General features: G+C 35.1%; 1 protein-coding gene across 7 annotated transcripts in view; it reads left to right on the forward strand.

Annotated features, from left to right (window-relative positions):
* Positions 1–22,816, forward strand: part of Svil (Supervillin) — a 566,272-nt gene that overhangs the window by 504,010 nt on the left and 39,446 nt on the right. For all 7 annotated transcript variants that reach the window (XM_074173666.1, XM_074173665.1, XM_074173664.1 and 4 more), the window contains one exon: positions 16,908–17,157. In XM_074173666.1, coding sequence (XP_074029767.1) covers positions 16,908–17,157 — 250 coding nt within the window. The remainder of the gene's footprint in view (positions 1–16,907; positions 17,158–22,816) is intronic.

A 22,816-nucleotide genomic window follows, 5' to 3' on the forward strand; every position in this document is an offset into this window, starting at 1 on the left:
ACAAGACCTTCTTCATCATCATCAATGTCTAAATCCCCAACACCTTGCTCAATTGCCTCATCGTCTTCGATATTTAAGCCACCTTCTGCACCTTGCTCATTCACCTCATACTGCATATCTCCACCATCATTTTCTTCGTCAACACCCACTATCTGTCCAACGTCTTCAAACTCTTCCACCAGCTCATGGTTATTAATATCTCTCTGAGATAATAATGCTAACACAGCAGCTCTCTGGGCAGACATATTAATGTATTCTTGTGGTGATACTTGAATACTGACTGAAGTTTACAATCACTCACCGATTTTTATATGATTTTTGACAGTGGTGGTGGTAGCTCCCTCCACTCTACCCCACTCTTCACGGTACCTGTTTATAAGAGGGAAACATGGGAGCGTGAGAGTGTAGTTAAATTCATCGATTGAATATTTGTACATCTATCAGTGAATATGTCTTTCCCTAAAGAGTGGGATACAAAACCGACAATACGCGGCTTTCCAATCAAAATTGGCAAACATATAATGTGTTACAACTGCCATGGGTATTGGCCTGAAACATATATCAACCCATGTACCGGCCTGTGTCGTAGATGTGTTGTGGCAAGGAATCCAGACCCACTTCGGAAGAGGATAAATGGTTCAACTCTAGAAGTAAGTGACTACCGCCAGCAGTGCAGAGAATGTTCGAAAGAGATTATGTGTAATAATATGGGCATTTCAAGGAATATATGCATAAATTGTGTAGCGACTTGCGATACATTAGTCCAGCGATGTCTACAATGTGGTGAATATAGTGTGGATTGTTGGAACAATTTATGCAGTGCTTGTAGAAATGATTGGCAATTGTGTGAGAATGTCGGCCAATTTCACCCCAACAGAGATGTCCACTTTCGAGAGTGCTGGTGTCTAACCCATGAAGAGCGGATAGAGAGACGGAGGATTCATGGAAATCTTATGCTAACATACACATCTTGAAGTGATTTCAGTATGTTGAATTTATGAAAAATAAAACCAATAGTTTAATATCATTTCTAAGGTTATTATTCTATTTAGTTTTTAATAAATAAAACAATTTTAATACACTATTTTTTTATTTTTTATCTAATATTGAGTACAATCATGATAATGTCATTACACTAAAGAATTTTCATCGATCCATGAGTTGTGATCTTCAGAGAACCCCAGCCACTTTACATAGAGGCGATGTCCTTTTCTTTTTAAAACTCGCTCCACCAAATACGTATTGGGATCTTTCGTTTTATTCAACTCCAGCCCATAAAAACAGCCTTTGATTGGTTGCCCATTCACATCTTCTAATGCATAAGTTATAGGTTCTGTATTATTAACTTTCACAACTTTGAATATTTCAGCTGTAAAATTTGCTGTATAACCTTTATCGAATGCATTTTTATATTTGCTGATTCGAACACTATCCCCAATTTTAAACGTATTTTTTTTACGTTTCACATGTGGACTCTTAGATTCGGCATACATTGACAATTTAGTAGACTGTTTCACATCTGCAGGTTTCATACCAATCGTACGATGAACTTTGTTGTTATACTGACGAGTAATTCTAGGAAGAATGTTCAACCACTTGTAATGACCTTGAAGTGAAAACTCCTTATAAAGCCAACTCTTCAATGTTCTGATTACTCGTTCTGCAATTGCAGCTTTTTTTGTGCTGAATGTTGAGTAATGATTGATGTTGTGTTTCTTCATTAACGATGAGAATTTCGAATTATAGAACTCAGTACCATGATCAGATTGTAAATTTTTTGGAGTATATTTAGCATCTTTCAACACGCTTGCCATAGCTGCAGTAACTGAATCACCAGTTTTATTCTTCAACGGCCTTGACCATACAAACTTTGAATAACAGTTGATAACTATAAGGATGTACCTACATCCCTCATTTTCTTTAGAATATGGTTGCATTTCCATCAAATCCATCTGCCACAAGTCAGAAAAACCCTTTATTATTGTCTTCCGACGGGGGAAATTTCGACGCGCCGGCTTGTGTATTTCTTTCACAACCTGCCATTTTGCATTACTCATATTACTGCTCTAAGACTTCTTCAAGATGATAAAATTGAGGAATCACTTTTCTACTGTTCAGGTGCAAGTGTAACGATTGACTATTAAACTTCAATGACTCGCTCAGTAAAAGTATCAACCAACTTAGCTATTACGTCAGTTCGCTTTTCCACATTACTCAATTGATCAGCTAATGCAGAAGTGATGAGTGCATTTTTGTCAATGATTATTTGCACCTCATTATGTTTTGAATCAATATGTTTTCCGATGTTACGTAGCGTTGATGCAATGAATTCTTGGAAATACTTCAGAGTTGTCTCATTGACTTTTCTAATGTGATCGTCAACATATCCTTTAGTAACAGAATCTTTACTGTCTACAGGTTCACCAACATTTTGAAACCGCTTATTCTGAATATCATAATCACCATTTGGTGTGAGAATGAATCCAACACCAGATCTTCCAACTATTGGTTTACTAACACCACCTCTTCTACGACCAAATTTATCAATTGTGGTATGCATAGTTAGATCGTTTGTGATCGACTGAGCCAGTTTCACACATCATGTTCATGATATTGCGGTCAATAGACTAATCCTTCTTCACGTAATTCCTCAATTATGGCTAATATTTCATTATCATGTCCGGTATGTCCAGCCAGTCGTGAACTCCAAAGTAGTCGAAGGCGATCAATCAATTCTTCGAGTTCATTCCAATAAACATAATCTGTATGCTTATTTCTGATATATTTTTTCTGGGTGGGTATTTTGATCATGCCAGCACCTTCTCTACTAGGGTTTCCATTGGATAATAATGGTAGGATTATTTCTCTATATTTCTTCCAATTATTCGATAGAAGACCTTGTTTTCTCTCATTGTATTTATATGCAGCCTTTGTTAATTTGAGTATATCACCATATGTGGTCATATCGGAAGAGGGGATATTTCTCGATGGTACTTTCATGAATATCAAGTTATATAGTTTTGGAGTGCCCTGATAAGAGCCAATAGTTTTACCATTTTTCATAAACACAATTTTCTCATCGATAAATTCCACATCAGCTACTCCCATTTGTAAATTTCCCGTTTCAGTGTTCATGTGTACTCCAAAGACTGTATCGTAAGAGGGATTTCCTGATAGTAACTTTTTTATATGCTTTTGTACTTCATCACCATCATCGAATACATTAGGTGATTGTGAATCTAAAGTTGTCAATTGAGAGGTTTGAAGATCCTTCGAGGAAGCCCCTTCAAATTTCGGTTTCCACTCACTTTCAATTATAGTTTTGGCTGTTAATGGTGTAGCAGGCTTTGTTTTCTGCATCACTTGATTCATTTGAGATGCTCCTTCAGTATTGGCAGATATTACTTTCAAAGGTGTTATTATTGGCTCATAGATCCTCTCGAGTGCTGATTGATCACCTAGACGACTACTTTTGATATAATTGAATTTCTTCCGAACGGCATCCGTTGCTTCAATTAACTTTCTTTTTAAACATATTTCATCATCATTTTTTCCCTCCATAATTCACTCCAAGAATTTGTATAATGAAGTGTTATCTCCACTATCTAGCACTCAAGTGATTCAATTCTTCAAGAACGTCAAGGATATATGAAAGCGTCGAATCCTTTTCGATAACGTCCATTTACCACTTCTCGATCCTTATCAATTACTAAAAATCCATATTTATCTTCCCAACATCTCGCACACATATCTTGAAATTGCTTATATGTTACATCTGGTGATACATGGTCGGAAAAAATATGATTGAGATTCATATCATCTTGTTTGAACATTACGATAAAATTTGCATTATCTCGTATCAATTGCTTCGGAACTCGTGAATATGTTTGGGCTAAATAGAAACAATCCACATTTTTATGACGACCCATACTGAAATATGATCGTATAACATCCTGTTTCTCGCACATAACATCATCAAAAATGAATATCGAATCAGGTTTGGCGTCTGAAGGCTCTACTATTTCACCTGCATTATTGGCAAAAGTGTAAAAACCCAACCCTTCGATTGGAGATAATACTTCACGTAAATACTCGTATTTAGGTTGATAAAGAGACTTTGAATAAAGATAAACATTTGCGAATCGTAATCCTAGAGGATGCGTTAGCAAAGAAATCATAACATTTGTCTTGCCACAGTTAGAAGGTCCAATAATCAGGCCGCGAATAGAAAGTGGAAGTAAAGATCCGTGACGTTGTTTGACACCGCTTCCCGATCCACCACCCACTTTTTCATCGAAATTATCGATGGAAAATTGCTGCTTCTGCTTCAATATGCGCATTGTATGACAGTTGGAGACTATATAAGCAGGGTTCCACATCGATTCCTTTATTTAAATAGGGGTTATGAGTCGATGCAGATCTACTGAATTGCATTCAAATAAAACTGGTAGAGGATTGATCAATTCCCTCATCAATAATCTACCATTTGAATTACACTTACCTGGCTATCAGTATTGCGGTCCGGGCACCAAATTGCAGAAAAGATTGTTGAGAGGTGATTCGGGTGTCAATCAGCTGGATTTTGCATGCAAAAAACACGATATTGCATATTCACAGAACCCCGATAATCTTGCAGCTAGACACATAGCGGATAAGGAGCTTGCAGAAAGTGCTTGGAATCGTGTCAAAGCAAAAGACGCTACTATTGGAGAAAAAGGAGCTGCTTGGCTAGTTACGAATATAATGAAAGGGAAACGCCGATTTGGTATGGGTTGTGACTCATCTCCCAAGCAGTCACACATTCCGAAGAAAAAGCGTTCTATTAAGAAAAAAAAAGTTAAAAAAATATTGAAAGCTTCTAAGGTGATAGCTTTTGGTTCTGGGATCGTTCAGAAAGTGCGTGATGTTCTACACAAAGCGGGTGGAAGTGAATTTGTTGTCAAAAATTCTAAAAGAGCAGCTGAAATTGCACTCAAAGCAGCACGCAAATATATGAGGGCTGCAGGTGGGAAAAAGAAAATTCGCACACCGCGAATCATACCGATTCCTAAAATTGGTGGAATACTACCACTCATTCCAATTTTTGCTGGTTTATCAGCACTAGGTAGTTTAGCCGGTGCTACTGCTGGTATAACGAAAGCAGTTCAAGCAGCAAAAGCGAGTAGGGAGCAGTTGAGTGAGACAAATCGCCATAATAAACACATGGAGGCAATTGCTATAGGTAAACAAGGAAGTGGTATCTACTTGAAGCCTTACCGCACAGGATTAGGAGTCTATTTGAAACCTCAAAATTCAAAAAACTCATAAATTTGCTACCTAAAAGAGCTCTCTCCAATATCGACCTCAACTATTACGCTAAGAAAATGACGATTCCATATTTTCGGGGGGTATATATGCGTGACGATTTACCAAAATCAGGACCACTCCGATATGAATCTGCCATAGTAAATTTGGATAGTCGACATGGTCAAGGGACACATTGGGTAGCATATAGAAAAAGGGGAACTTCGATAAAATATTTTGATAGTTTTGGCGATTTACCCCCTCCCAAAGAACTGATTCACTATTTTTATATGGGTTCGAATCCTATCAATACTATCACATATAACTATAAGCGTGAACAACGATTCAACACAGTATGGTGTGGCCATTTGTGTTTGAAGTTTCTTCAGAACAAGACATGGAGTTAACACCAGTACAGGATAGGGAGAGTATCAAGAGGATGAGTCATTCATTGATCGCATATTCCAGAGTACGCACTTTACAAAAAATGAGTAAAGAACAACTCGCTGATATGCCGAAAGAGGTGTTGATTGGGTGTGCATCACATGAAATTGCATCTGTATGGGATAAGTTACCACAAAACCTACAAAATGATATTGATGTCTTGAAGTATCAGTACTGTCAAGAGCATTACAATGATTCCAGCGGTAGCAGTAGTAATTCCGATATGAATGATGGTCCACCTACAAGAAAAATTTTTTGTTGTTATTGTAAAGTGAATGATGTAAATGTAGTCACACATAATGATATGGATAGACCACCGAAAAAGCGACGATTGGTCCACAATTTCTGCTGTCAGCAATAAAAAGACATGAATCATCGAAAATTCGTCAGTCATGTCACGCACGTTTTCATTGTCGGGATACTCTAGCGAGTTGAGTGCCAACTTCTACCCACCCATCGAATTGGATACCAATAGTAATTATGGTCTGGGATTACATGGTTTCTACTCCTACAATTCCATATTCAATGTAGATGCTAAGAATAATGTTATCGGCTATTCGAAGACAATTATCTCACCCCCCACTATTATAAAAATTCCACCTGGGGCATATGAAATTGATGAAATTAATAAGGTGATTCAAAGATTCATGAAATCCAAAGAAGTGCAACTAGAAAATGGAATTGAAGAAAATATCGACGAAGTATTTCTCCTACGTGCAAACAACAACACTCTGAAATGTGAAATGCGATCGAAATATTACATTCATCTCAAACATGAAAACAGCATTGCTGAACTTCTAGGATTCGATGACAATGTTTTCAATTGTGGTGAAATACATGAATCAACATTGCCCGTGAATATCAATAAGGTGAGGATTATTCGTGTGGATTGTAATGTCACAGCTGGAGCATATTCGAATGGCGATGAAATCCATAGCATCTTTGAATTTGATATTGATGTAGAGCCCGGTTACAAACTCACCAAGGAGCCACAAAATATTATTTATATGCCAATCCGACCTGGTGGTCGTCAGTACCTCGACAATATCACTCTTCGCATATTGGATGATAATGGTAATCTGATCAATTTCAATGGTGAAAAAATAATAGTCAAATTGGAATTGATAAAGCTATAATAATCATCATTTCTCATATATTTATTCACAACATCGACGACAGTCATTAGTAACAATCATCGTTTCTCATACGTTGATTCAGAACATCGATGACTGTCATTAGTGTATCATAAAGAAAATGAGTAAAGGAAGCATCGATAAGTTTGGTCGCAGAAGTAAGGCAGTTTCAAATACTGTTTTGCGTGGGCAGCCTGGAGTTGGTTTCAAATTAACAACCGATGGAAATTTTGATATGGAAAATAAACGTTTGAAAAATATAGCAGAGCCTGAAGAGAGTACGGATTGTGTTAATCGAGGATATGTCGGTTTTTACATCTCAAAGATGAGAGGAGAATTAGATACTGATATTGACAAAATTAATTTGAAATTAGATGGAGTAGAAAAATATTCCGTATCAGTGAGGGAAGATCTCATTACGCTTGGACTGAAATTAGTAGAATTTGTAAAAAAGTATGAGCATATGGATAAGGATATCAAATCGCTGCAATCTGATTTGAAAAAACAACCCTCGATAAGCATTCAAACGATCGAGCAAAAACGATGGTGAGCGATGATCATCTGTGAAAAAAGTCAATATAAAGCTGAAGTTGATCAAATTGTTACTCAGTATTTGTTACTTCCTAACGCTGAGCAGGTGATATTCATTGATGGAACTATAAATTCTGCGATTATCGTTTCTAAAAATGGGGTTGTGCTTCAATAGTCAGCGATTGCCGCAGCGGCAGCAGTTGAGTCAGCATAATGTATTTGGTGGAGGTTATGATCATGTGCATTTAAAGAAGCGAAAATCCAGCAGTCGATTCATTCCACGTATATCTGCCAAACGGTCAAGATATAGAATAAGTGCTAGTAGCCTGAACTTTCTCAAATCTATTGGCTTGAAGGTGCGATATAAAAAATAGTAATAACATGGCGACAATCACCACAAGTGATAAATTGGAAGTGTTCGAGGAGCCCATGTTCGACCATTCCCTCATCAGCCTTCATGAGCATACATATAAGCCGTATGGTTCACCATATTACAAAAATTCAGATGAAATACGAATTCCAATCAATTATCAAGATCTCATACTCGATATTGCAGATAGTTACATTTATATCGAGGGGAAGTTCACACCATCTGATGCCACAAAGCGGTGCTACCTATCCAATAATGCTCTCGCCTTTCTCTTCGACGAAATTCGCTATGAAATGGGTGGTGAGCAAGTGGTTGTTGTTCGAAAACCTGGCATAACTACCACAATGAAAACGATGATATCATTTGGAAAAACGCATGCAAATTCGCTACTACCGATAGGATGGGGACTCGATGTGAATAAACAAGATATATTCGATCCCGTTAGCAATGTATTTAGTGGTAAATTACCCTTGAAGTATCTCATGGGTTTTGCTGAAGATTACAATAAGGGGATAATGAATGTGAAGCAGGAGCTCATTTTGATTATAGCTCGCTCATTCAAAAATTCATTCATTGGGGAAGTCGATGCAGATTTGGAAATCAATAAAATAGAATGGAGAATCAGGCACATTGTGCCGGAAGATCGACAGAAACTGAAACTATTGAATCGCATAAATAAAAATGGTAATAATGCTAAAGTGAAGGTGGCTTATCGTATGTGGGACCTTTATGAATTACCCACACTTCGTGATACATCCTCGGATATATGGGCGGTGAAGACAACCAGCAGCCTCGAAAGACCACGATATATCATCATCGGCTTTCAAAACACCGACCAATCCGAAAATATGCCAAAAGATGTAACGAAATTCACACATGTGAATATTAATAATATTCGACTATCTCTGAACTCTGAAGTATACCCATATGAGCGTTGGAATCTGGATTTCGACAAGAAGTTAGATTCATCAGCTTACTATGCATATGAAAACTTCCAACGTAGCTACTATTATAAAACTATGAGTGAACCGATGATGGATATTGGTAGCTTTCGCAACAACCCACTATTCATTATCGACTGCTCCCATCAACCCGAAGCTATGAAGTCATCCACTGTCGACATCAAAATAGAATTCGAAACACGCAAGGTGAAGTTTCCAGCAAACACCAAAGTATATGCACTCATCCTCCACGATGCTGTTCTATCATATAATGCTCTTAATGGCTCTGGATTGTAATAAGATTGACATGTAATATGCTATGAAATATTCGATATTGATGAATAATAAAACACTCAATAATTATGTTATATCTTTTATTCACCAAACAATTAGATACAAACAAATATGGATTGAAACATTATTTTATTCACAAACATATACAACAGATTTCAAATATTTACAACACCATCATTTATCGCTTCTTCCAGTTGCGGGTTGGGACTCTGTGGTTCCAATTGATATTTCTCTATGATATTTTGCGGTAGGTAGGTGCATATGTCTTGAAGAAAATGTTTCAAGTCTGCTTCAATTATTAACTCACAGAACTCATCCAAATTTCTACTCCCATATGAATATTTATGACACAATGCCACACCGAGTTCATACTTCTCACTAAGCTCCAAAAGTTTTCGCACCTCTTCAGCATCGTAACATACACTCAAATCATAATTTGATGAATGTAGAGCATCAAAACTCAGATCAGCCATCTCCCAAGCCATTTTTCTTATGGCGGAATCCAAATCCACTGCTTCCGGCCACTCTTGGGCTGAATATTGCATCCACATATTTATAGAATGGTGAGTTCTGAAAATTCATAAATGGCATTCATTAGTTTGCAAATAATATAAAAAAAAATACTCACTTGAAATCTGACTATGTCTATGAAGTGACCAAGTTGATACATATTTTATATTAATCTACCATATTTTCACTATTTACAAAAAAAAATCATAATTTCAAAATGTTCAATCTAAAACATTGAATTTCATCAATGATCGGGTTTTAGCACCAGGATAATCCTGCGAACTTTGACCCATATAAGTAAGTGTGAATTTGGCTTTGGATGAATTCACTTCACGAATGAAGTCTTCTGGTAATTGCTCTGTGACACGTTTTGGAAGCCATGCTTTAAAAGGAGTATCACTTTCCTCATCCAATAAAACTACTTGAATTGATTTACCATATCGTGTGGAATACATTGACATTTTTTCTATTTTATATTCTTTATCAATAACCAGAGCGTTTATAGGTTTCTGCTCTAAAGCTTCACTTTGTTGAATTATAGAAAAATTAATTTTTTCAATGTCAAATTTCAAATTATCCATATTCATAAATATAGTGAAATTACGGTTAATTAAAATAAAATATATATTCACCTCACTGACGAAAACGCCCTCTCGGATGGGTTGATACTCGTTGTCTTCACTTTGGAATTCGACAAATACTTCTGTTTACCTATTTGGGTATTTTAGAGTGTCTAAACTGAATGTGGAAGCATGATATTCTGAACTTATATAGGAATTACCAACAAGGGAGGGGGCAACGCCGAACCCCACTTTTCAAGGTTATATTCTGTGCACGTCACGATTTCATTCAAGGTCAACATGCAATGCCACAGAGCAAGCTCAAGGTAGTCGAAGTGTCGAACGTCAAGGTCAAACCCCACACTCAAGGTCAAACACCGCATTCAATCTCATACTATGTGTACGACGTTCAAGGTTAGGTGAGGTCATACGATATTCTGAACTTATATAGGAATTACCAACAAGGGAGGGGACAACGCCGAACGCCCACTGTTCAAGGTTATATTCTGTACACGTCACGATTTCTTTCAAGGTCAACATTCAATGCCATGGAGCAAGCTCAAGGTAGTCGAAGTGTCGAACGTCAAGGTCAAACCCCACACTCAAGGTCAAACACCGCATTCAAGCTCATACTACGTGTACGACGTTCAAGGTTAGGTGACGTCATTCAAGGTCGTGTGACGTCTCAAGGTCAAAAGGGGTGGGGGGAGGCGTTCAGTCGGCATTAGCACCCTACTATTAACAATGTTTTCTCCATGAGAAACATTGATCGAAATACACTTTGACGCGAATCTCAATTGGTGAAACCGTATCAATCATGTAACAAATGAATTGAATAAAGTTATGTATCAAATTAGAAATCTAATTTAATTCGCTACTGAGGATGTGGCAAAAACTTTTCATCATAGCAATTTTTATTTTATTTTATCCTTTGTATTTGGCTGTGAGGAAACTCCGTAAACATTGGAAGAATATTCACAATACGAAAGAAGGTCGTCCTAAGTTTTGGGCACAATAGACCACTGCAGACCTCGGTTTTTTTAAGGACAAACACAAGCACTAGAGAAAAATCTTTAAGGCCCTCTCAGAACGGTGCTTGTGCGAAAGTAGCGATTCACATTGGATTTGAATCGCTGAAGATTAAATCCATTTGGAAAAACACTTTCAGGAAGTTCATTCCACATAAACGCTGTTCTCCAAATGAAAGAGTTCTTGAACAGTGAAGTTCGAAGTTTACAGAGTTGAACCTCAAAACGATGAGCAGCCACAGTCCGTCGCATATTTCTGATATGTACCGCTCTTGGTGGAATCAAATGTGCCAAGTCACTTGGAACAGTTTCCGTAAAAGTATCTATAGAAGAGAGACAAATCTCCAACCTTTCTTCGAAGTTCCAGACTATCAAGGTTGCAAATGATGTTCGCGTCTTCATTCAAACGGATGGCTCTTTTCGGGAATCCAGCAGCTTCAGAGTATATTTGGGGGCGGATTTCCATACAAGAGAACAATACTCCAAAGATGGTCTGATCTGAACTTTATAACTTGGAAAACTGGTTCGGAACAGTTTTCCAAGCTTTTGAAAAGCAGCATTTGCAATTCCAGCGATATGATTCTGCCAAGACATTTTGGTGTCCATTTTAACCCCCAACAAACTTATCGAAGCAGAAATCGAAATTGTGTGTCCTGGCAACATTTATCTTTTTAGAGAAAACCGATGCCTGGGTTTTTGTAGCGTTGAATTGAACCTAGTTACCTTCACCTCAATTTGAAATTACTTCTAGATCCTCATTAAGATATGCAACCTCCTGGTGCCGGTGAAGATGTGCATCCGCAGCTGATGTTCTGGATTCCAAATGTGATGACGAGACATGTGTGCTGTCGTCAGCAAAGAAATATATTGGATCCTTTTTTTTTCAATAAGTCGTTGATATACAATAAAAAGAGAGTTGGAGGCAATATGGATCTCTGGGGAACACAGCCGATGATGATATCCATCACAGTCTTCGAAAGATATCCATCGACGGCCACTTGCAGGAAATGTTATTACAAGAAGCTGAAGAGCCATACACAAAAATGATTCGACAAGCCATAGCATCGAAGTTTGGTCAGCAAACCCTCATCCACACCCAATCGAAGGCCTTGGAAATATCATGCAAGGGCAATAGCTCTCGACTCTCCATGTTTCTCGATTGCGTTATTCCAAATATGGGTGACATATGATAGAAGGTTGCCAGTTGATCTTTGTTTCCGAAAGCCATACTGATGATCGCTCAAGATGTAGAAGTCTTCCTAATATTTGAGGATATGCAGGTTTACGGCTTTCTTCATGATTTTTGATATCACTGATAGTAAAGCGACTGGTCTATAGTTATTTGGAAGTATTTTCTTGCCCTTTTGGGGAATAGGCTGAACGCGAGCAATCTTCCAACAAGAAGGAAAACCCCCTTTCTTGTAAGACAGATTGAAAAGTCCGCAAAATACTAGTGCGAGTTCATTTGCGCACTTTCTGAGTACGATGACGGGCACTTCATCAGGATCAGACGCCTTGTTGATATCGAGTTGTTCCAAAATTCGCCTTACTATACGTTGTCAAAAAGTTATATCCGGCATTGTGGATTCTAGTGTGAGAATAGTGGTTGTTGCCTTTTCCAGAAAATCGACTGTGGAATGGGACGCAAATTGTTCTAGTAGTAGATTTGCTTATTCCATGGCTGTTATTGCAATTGAACCATCCGCTTGTGTTAGTGGTGGAATTGTGGATTTTGTAAATATCCGATTAACATGATCTAGATTAGATCCATTGGGATTGGCCAGCAGTTCATCCCTAATTCTCCGATCGTGAAGTTCTTTCCTTTCATATATGCCAATTTTGCAGCTGTTGCTACAAAACCTAGTTCGGTTTTCGGCACTGGGATTTTTGTGCCACTGCCGGTAGGCGACAGCTTGCTCACAATTTTTGTTGAACCAAGATTGGCCCTCAGAAGGTCGTTTCATTGAAAAAGGAATATATGCATCCATGGATGGTAAAATAACTTCCGTGACCGCACAATTTAGGTCTTTAGAGCTGAAACAAACATCTAGCCAGTCACTGTTTGCTATGGATTTTAGACTAGCGGCGTCATCTGTCCATATTTCTTTGAGAACGACGTTGGCCAAGCCATCACTGTCAACGGCGAGCAGTATAGGTCAATGATTACCAACTTCTTTTGGTCTGAACCAACGACATGTGGTTTTAACAAGAGTGCACTATCTGCTACACAGCTCTTGCCACATTGGATATATTTTGCACGAGCGATTTGAGGGTATGGTCATCTCACGTAGGGGTGATGTGAACTGGATTTGGGATCGTGGAATTTGACTTCGTTAGACTTTTCCTTGTTGGGGTTTCTCAAGTCGCAGGTGTTTGCAAATGAGTCCCAAACCACGCGATCCTCTCAAAGCCAACATAACCCATGTCATCGGTCAAATTTCGATGATACACACACAGGAAGCGCTTAATGAAAGATCTTTACTTCAGTGCCCGAAATACATCAGAGGAAATGAATATGTGATTTTATAAAAGTCGTGTTATCATTCATAAAATACAAGAAACCAGAAATCTTTGACTATCCCTTATCACAGATTAAACAGAACTCAGCAACCACTGATCTGAAGTTATTTAACAAGTTGTCGAATGCGATGAAAAATGTCTCTATGAAGCATTTGAAATCATCAATGGTGCGAATCCTCTTGGAAAATGCGTTTTATTCTGTGAGTGAATTTTTAGATTTCACCATAAACATATTTTTCAGCTTCAATTTCACTTTACTATACTCATCTATATGTCTGTTTTATAATTTTTTTCTCAGATTTTTGAGAACTTATTTGAATTACGTATATACTTTTATTTTTTCAATGAGGATTTTTATCATGAAAACTTTTATATATAACGTTTGTGACTTTTGGTAAGTGTAATTTACTACAGAACTTGTAGTAATAAATTATTATTATTATTAATTTATTAAAATGACAAAGGAATGAAAACCCAAATGAATAGATCAATATGTTCCAAAATTCCAACATTTTTTTATATTTCGATTTTTTTCAACAGAATATATTTTCGAAAATATTGTGAAACTCTTTCTAAGTCTTTGTTATCCAAGAGAGCAGCATATTTTGTTGATGCAAGCTATTCGTAAGCAGACATAAATTTACTCATAATTACGGTTGTATTTCATGTTTAATTTACATGAAATTCCATAAATTTAGAATTCCAGTTCAAGTCAATTAAGCTTCAGGTCAATTTGATTAATATTTATGTCACACACTCCCAGTCTGTGGTTTAGGGTTGAACAGGTTATTTGACTATCAACTTTAAATCTTTGAATGTATATTTAGATTTCACCAACATTTTTATTGTGTCGTACTTGTGACCTTATTTATTTTTCTCTTTTCAACTATCAATAACTAATAAAGAAAGCATATAGCTGATGGTTGTTTGTTAATATTGTTAGTTTTCTTCTGCCTTTTTCTAATCAGAACTTCAAGAACCATAGTTGAAAGCTTTTTTGATAGCTCATGTCCTAAATTGAAACCTTGGTCGCCCATAGCGAATATTACCGGAGTTCTATCTCAACTGCAAACCGTTATATTTAACACATGTTGGGATAAAACTCCAAAAATATTCATTACTACACCAAAGATTCCAAACAGTGCATCACATAATATAGATTCCAACTTTTTTTCTTTCTATGATATCATATTTTTCACCTCTCAAAAGTTCAGTGAGATTAAAAATTTCAATTATTCTATCATAGAATTCTACATTTTATTTTGATCACACGTGTGTGAAATCAGAAATGTTTCATAATCTAGGGCACTTTATTTTCATGGTGGTAAATGTCAGGTCGGTGACTGATCTGTTACACTGCTTCTGTTTGATAATCCCCTCTTTATTTTCTATATATCCACTTTTTTCAGTACACATTATTTCAGTATTTGTCAACCCGATACTAGTGATAGTATACTAATTAGACCAGGGTCGATAATTTTTGAAACCAAAAAAAAAAAATAACAGTAGGATGAAACCCATCAGAAAAAGAGGGGAATATAATAAAAATGAAAGGAAAAATAAATTATGGGCGATCTGAGTTCGGGAAGTGGGAGGGGGTGAGTTTTTAAAGGTAAAAAATGGTTTATCTCGATTTCCGGCAAAACTTATGGCAAGTCTTATGGAAAAAAGTTAAATGGCAAAGTTGTAGGTAGTAAAAAGATCTACAACCTTTGTATTCACAATATTTTCACATAACCTCAAATTTATGTGAAAAATTCAAATAAACAAGTTTTTGGTTTTTTATTTTTATTTATTCAGAACAAAATTTCTACAAAATTTGGTTAAAACTTACTTTTTTATGTTCCAGATACACTGTAGTTTTTTTGATATAAAATATTCATTTTTTCACCTTATTTTGACCTAATATCAAAAAAGCACCCTAATTTTCAATGAAAAATTCTCGCGTCAAAATATCAGCTTTTTTCAAAAAGTTGGTGTGCTTTTTGTTCGTTGAAATCTCTATTTTCTGATGATGTAAAAAATATACATTATATATACTATACTATACTATATACTATAGTAAATGTTCTCAGAAAATGCAAAAAATCTTAAAAAAACTTGAATTCCAACTTTTTTTAATCACTATGTACAATTTCATCAAAAGAATGTGATTGCTGCAATTTTATTCAGTTAGAAAGTTTATTTATTTAATTCTAAATACATTCATGTCATAGAAAATCTCATAAAATATAAATATACATGTAAATCATACTATTGAATATGAATACTTCATTCTGATTACGTTATTAATTATAATATTTGTAAAAAAAGTTACCCTTAAAAACTCGCCCCCTCCCACTTCCCGAACTCAGATCGCCCGTAATTTATTTTTCCTTTCACTTTTGTCATAATATTTTTTGACTTTTTACCATTTTTGAAGGCTAAATTGCCTGACTCGTAATTGTTCTTCGTACACTTTTGTATTATTTCACATAATCTGTACAAGCAACTAGTTTCCACTCTATTCTTTACTTAAACTGTTATTTTTGATATTTCTTTTTTTGGTTAGTATTTTATCTTCTCATTTTTTTCACTCTGCCCCCTACCTTTCTGTAAATCAGCTTATCAAAATAATTTTCTCGCCTCTCGACAATGGTAAGAACAAAATGGTTCTACTTAGAACGGAGTCATTGAAATATAACAACCTGAAAAAATAGTTGAAACCAGTGCCAAAAAACAAAGCCATCGTGACCAGACATCCCTGTTTCGACCCGCCATCACTGGTGATATGCCAAACCGCTAATACAATGTTGGACTCATATGTCCTCAAGAGACAAGCCTAAGTTAGAAAAGGCGATGACATATCTCAGTTGAGTCCACCAACGCATCGTGGTTCAACCTAGCAATACTGATGAGATCTATGGCGGATCGAAACAGCGTTGTCTCACCTTGAATGGAATGCTCTGGTTTGGTTACAGTTCTTGAAAAGATAGTGTTCGAACGAACAACATTGGAGAAAAATGATAAGAAAGCCCAGGAGAACCTATAAATGAATTTGAAAATATATAAATTACCTTTATAAAAATTGAATAATAAAATACTACCTAAGCTATTATATGATACAGAGTGGAATGAATAAATCTCTAGAAAAGGAAGCTATTAAAGAAAACTGTCAATAATTTGCTACTGTTGTTGTATTCGTTTGGTACAAACTGTTTGCAATTGAGTATTCGAAAGAAACCACGAAATGAATTACAGTTTTTTTCTTTCTTAATTGAACTTCCTAAATTGACTCCTTCGTTTTTTTTCAGACAAGCCTTGGAAAACGTTCTTTCAAAGAGTCGCAGTCAGGGTACGTTTAGTGATGACTTTTCACTGCTGCCACCCAAGAAGACGGTTACCGTTCGACGATCTCATACTCAGAACGAGATGCCGCAAGCCATCGCCGATCTTAGGGCGAAGTTGCAGGAAAGGGGGGAATCGGACTGGAGGAAAAGGGTTCCTTTCAACAACAATGCTACTGACGAATTGAAATTACTGAAAGAAAAAAACAGATATAATGTAAGTTTCTACAATGCCATTTTTGATGTTTGTTAGCCATCTGACTGGCCGACACGTATTCAAGTAACACTTTATTGTGAGAGTTGCACTGGACAATCTACAAAACTGCAACACGTGTTTCAAGTATATTACCTCATAGTAGTTGAACTCATATCCCGCTGACAAAAAAAAAACAGATTCGCAAATGTGGAATTCGTTAAAGAAAATACTTATACGAGTATATACGTTTTGTAAAAGAACCACAATTCTACTTATATACCCTTCATCTACAACTGCGCATAGTTCAAGTAAACGATATAGTGCCCCCTATCTTTTAGCAGTTCCCCTGTAATAAAATAGTTAGGGAGCTAACTAATTTCATTATTCAAAAATCATTTCTGATTATATAAGAATCACAATAACTATATAATATATATATATATATATATATATATATATATATATATATATATATATATATATATATATATATATATATAGTTTGTATAGGTGAGTGAGAAAGTTGGGATTCAAATAACAGGGTGATAATTGAAAATACTTCTGAATACTAGTTACTCCCATATATATACAATTGATCGCTTCTAAAACACTCAACTAAATTTCTTCGAAAGCTTCTGATAAGTCCTCTTCTATATCACTATCACTGTCATCATTTAAATCAATAATGAATTTATTTCCAACAATAATATGGAAGTGTCTAATCTCCATCTAGTATTTTTCAACTAAAATTTGTTTTTTAATCCTTTTCTGCCAGTTTCCTTCGGTAATATTAGATACTTATTCCTTAATTAGCTCTATTACTTTCTTATCAAATTTTGGAAAATTATTTTTACACCTGATGCTTTGTTTCAATTTTTCCCAAATCAACTCGATGGGATTGAAAACACAAAAATAGTTGGGAAGTCTCAGTATGGTATGTAAATACTTTCCAACAATACTCTCAAGGGCATACACGTTTTCAATTGTTTTTGTCAGTAAAACTTCAAGTAGTTAGCTTTTGGTATAGTAATCTTCAAAATACAAATTGTTATGAATTAAAAAACTTGGTATTTCATCTTTCTTCAAATTTTTATCCGGTACTTTGAGAGCTGTCGCGAATGATAGGAAGCGTTGTCAAATACTATTACACTATTCGCATTCAAATTTGGGATCAATGTGTTTTCAAACCATTCCTCGAAAATATTAGCTTCCATTTTCTTTTGATAGTCAACATTGCAGTCCTCAAGTTTTTTTTCACATAATTTCAAAGAATTCGGAACCCATCCTTTACTTCCTCCGCAATGCACAATGATTAGTCGCGATCCTTTGTTTGCAGGCATGTTAGGCGTACATATTCTTGAACCCTCAGTCGTAACTGTGTCGTTAGTGTCATACTAAGTTTCGCTCAAATAGAAAATTTGCCGTGGTTCTTGTCTATACTTAAGTATTTGTTAGACAATTCCACTATTCTTCTGCTTTTCATAACTGCTTGACATTTGTTTATTATTTTAAATCTAAATCCTAGTTTCTTTATAAAATTCTAAAGAGTTTTTTCAGGGCAGCTGTTGTAGGAATCGCATGAGTGAATTATATTAAAAACATGAATCTTCCTGATAACGCCAAATTTATATCGTTTGATGTACAAAATTTATTTTCCAGTATTCCGCCAGTTGAGCTGATTGAGCGTCTCTTAGACAGAAACCATTTTAATCCTGTAGTAAAACAGGAAATTACTATTTGTCTTGCTTAAAATTATTTTCAATTTGAAGAAAAGTTTTATTACACGCTTTATATTAGCTTCACCTGTATGTATGTATGTATGTATCTATGTATGTATGTATGTATGTATCATTGCATGTATGTTTGTTTGTAACTCACAAGCTCGGGATCTGTATTGACAGAATTATCGGCATTATTGCTTGATATATTCGCCGGCAGATGGCGCTGTACGTAACTATCAATTATTGCTTAATCTGTTTGCGGGCAGATGACGCTGTACGTAATTATCAAGTATTGCTTGAGTTATTCGCGGGCAGATGCCGCTATACGTAACCTCATTGATAGTTTGTTCAAAAGAAAATCAAAATAAAAAACATATTTTAAGAATTATAAGTGTTAGCGGAATTTTGTACTACAGATGAAATATTTAAATATTTACAATTACCCGTGATTCAGTACAGAAAAAAGTTTCGAACTAAACGGATCTAATTCGATTATTTGAAAGCAAACCAGAATATGGATTTCAACAATGAAAACTTTATCGTAAATTGTACACCTAAAAAATTCAGTTACTCAAATATTTCAACAAATCGAAAAATTAGAATTAAGGTGCTTGACATACATATCAAGTCAAAAGATTGATTTCAAAAATAAAATTATTCACTGAAAAAATATTTTTAGTCCATTGATATTTTGAATGAAACTTCAAATCAAAACATCAAGACTGAATTGTTTTTTGAAATTATTACTGCAAATTTTCTCTTTACTTCGAAACAAATTTTACAACTGTCCGCCCTCTGTTGGAGACTCACTGCATCTCAGTATTACTATAGAATTTGAGATCTCAAACTTTATTATGTTGTTTGAGAGGAATTTTACATTTGTGCGCCGTCTGTTAAAGATTTATAATACTAGTGACTAGAACTTAAAAAAAAAAATTTTATTACAATAAATCGGACTAAAAAGTGAAAAATAAATATAGTTTAAAAAAACTAAAAAGCACACTTTTAAAGAACATCGAAGTAAAAAGTTGAAAATATTTTTTTAAATAAGCTTAAAACAATAACGAACGAAAAATAATAGTATTATTGTGAAAAAAGCGTGGGCGCTTTGTGCCATATTTTTGTATATCAGGCGCCTGTCGCTTTTTATACTAGTATTTTTCGTTCGTTATTGTTGCAAGCTTATTTAAAAAAAATATTTTTAACTTTCTAGTTCGATATTCTTTAAAAGCGTGTTTTTTAGTTTTTTCAAACTATATTTCTTTATTCCATTGTGTCCTTTGAGTAGTAGAAAGCCAAGAACTTTCTTTTCCAAGAATGGATCACGCCTAAAAATATTACCCAATTTCAATTCACACAAGATTCCTTTGGCTGATATTTAATCAAATAGGTGAATGAATGTCATTACGATGTCATCGATGACATGAGTAGATCAAACTCATTCCGTGACATAAAATCGTAATTTTATGAATGACTTGTGTGTTTTTTATAATGTTAACCAGATTGGTACTGAGGAGCCCTAAGGTAAGTGTCTTACGATGACAGTGCTCCATGTGAGTGACATTTTTACCTATCATATAGTATATTGTGTAGTAATCCTGTGAATGATATCTGATTCGATCCCATAACGAATGTTTGTGATACAAACTGAGTAGAGAAGTGTTTTTTGTATAATTCAACGTTCATATGAAAGTATATGTTTCGAATTTATTTTTCTTTCGTGTAATTCAATGTTTATATGAAAATAGCTGTTTCGAGAGGGCTTTCATTTCTTCCAGTTTGTATCTGAAAGTTACTTTTTTGCATGATCTACACATCTTTGTATAGAGTTACTTTTTGAAATTGATTGCTTCCTTCCTTTCTTTGAAAAACTCCCACATTTTTTGTATCAAGATGGAGTAGTAGAAAGTCCAAAACTTTCTTTCCCAAAAATTAATCACTTCCAAAAATATAACCTTTCCAATTCAAAAATGATAGTTTCTAAGTTACAAAAAAATATCTAAATCTTTCTTTTCTTCATTTTGATTTGTGTGCTCTAAATTCATTGAAATGCATTCCTATATGTCTCATTCTGAATCCATTGATATATCGCTCTAATTTTTATGAGCTACACGTCTATTCAACACAAATTTCAACCTGTGAACTCAGTTTCTACAAACCTCGAAATTTCTGCCAAAAATATTATAAATGCTACCCCGGATGTAATAATGAATAAGTTGAATTGTGATGCCTGTTGTGTTTTAGACAAAACAAATTTCAATTTGGAGTTTCTTATATTTGTGATGAATTTTTCTCATTCACATAGTAAATGCAGTTTGAGTTTTGAGATAAAATATGTATGTATTGCCAACATTTTCATTAAATTCGATGAATTCACCGAGCGATAACCTTGATAGTGATAAAATATAGGAAGTGAAAATAAATGTTATGATTAATATAGTATTCAACAACAATCAGTATAATTACTTATTAGTAGCGGTAATTTATTACTTTCGATTCAAAACATTTTTGAAATATTTATTGTAACTAATAAACGGACACGTTTATTTGTTTTTTGCATTGATATTTGGTATTCCGTGACATGAATCGATTTTAATAAATTGTTATGCGATAATGTTGGCATAGCATAGATATACAGTTTCCAGGAAATTTACATTTAAAAAAGGAAATATCTGTTTTGTTCGAAACAATGAAATAAATTGAAAGTGGAAATATTGGCTCTCATTTGAAATTCAGTACAGAGCAAGTATTTCCCTAATGTTCACATCATTTTTCGGGTTGATATTAGGGCAATGAGATGACTTTCTACTTCTCCATCTTTATACAAAAATTTGGGAAACTTCCGAGGGAGGAAATAAAGCAATTAATTCCAACATTTTCACAGATGTGTAGATCTTGCATATACCTTTCATTCATATACAAAGTGAACAGGAAAAGTTGAAGCAACTGACCAACTGCATATAACGAATGTTGTATACTTTCGATTAGACTATGAGTTAGTTGGCAACCAAGACACTAAAATAAAAAAAAAATTATAATTTTAATTATTCATAGCCATGGACATTTTTTACGGCAATCCTATTGGTATGTTCACAAATATGTTTTATTTATTGAAATATAATTTTCACTCAGTTATCAAATTAGTGAAGGTCAATCCTACTTGGAATCTTATTGCTTGTTGCAAAGACCACCAATGAAAGGTGTACAAAGCATACATGAAAAGTGTGTTTCGATCACATTTAACATCATACAGGACGGGCAACGGCGGGCAATAATTTAGCTAAATTATGCATGAAGAATGAAGGCATTACGTCGTTATGTCGCTGTCTGTCTACCAAAAATTCACGGTAAATGTCCAAAGTGTTCTCCATTGACCGCTAGAAAGTGACATTGAATTCGAATTCCGACATTTAGTAGGAAAACGGGTTTTTGTTCACCTGATTCGATCAATTGAGGTCAGGGATATTGCAGTTAGTAACTCCATCAAAAAAGTCTCATGGGCTAAGAACTAGAGAGCCATTTCACTGTTTCCCTTCTTCTTATCCACAGATCTGCAAAGGTTTTGTTCCCAACCTCCCCCCGAACAAGTGCAGCGAAATGTAATTGTCACATTATCTTAAATATCTGTAGGCTAGTATTGTATTTGGCACAATACAATACCAGCCAACAGACAAATTGACCTTTTGTGATCATTGTGTATGGTATTCTTGCATCAAGTGTGGATTTTCATGAGACCAATAAGGTTTTTTTTCTGATTAACATGTTCGTTGCAATTGCCATTTTTATTATTTTGGTCTTTAATACCAAATTAAAATAAAAAATCAATTCTGGAATTTTCAATTATGAATTTGCGGGTTACTTTATGGTATGTTTATTATTAAAAATCATAAAGTTCTTTTCCTCAAGGAGGCCTCTCGATCCTTGGTTAAATTTTATTTCTTTATATCATTTTGAGATCA

The sequence above is a fragment of the Leptinotarsa decemlineata genome, unplaced genomic scaffold (genome assembly GCF_025532065.1).
Source record: "Leptinotarsa decemlineata unplaced genomic scaffold, Ldec_3_MD MMD2_tig00000251_RagTag_RagTag, whole genome shotgun sequence".
Taxonomy (NCBI): domain Eukaryota; kingdom Metazoa; phylum Arthropoda; class Insecta; order Coleoptera; family Chrysomelidae; genus Leptinotarsa; species Leptinotarsa decemlineata.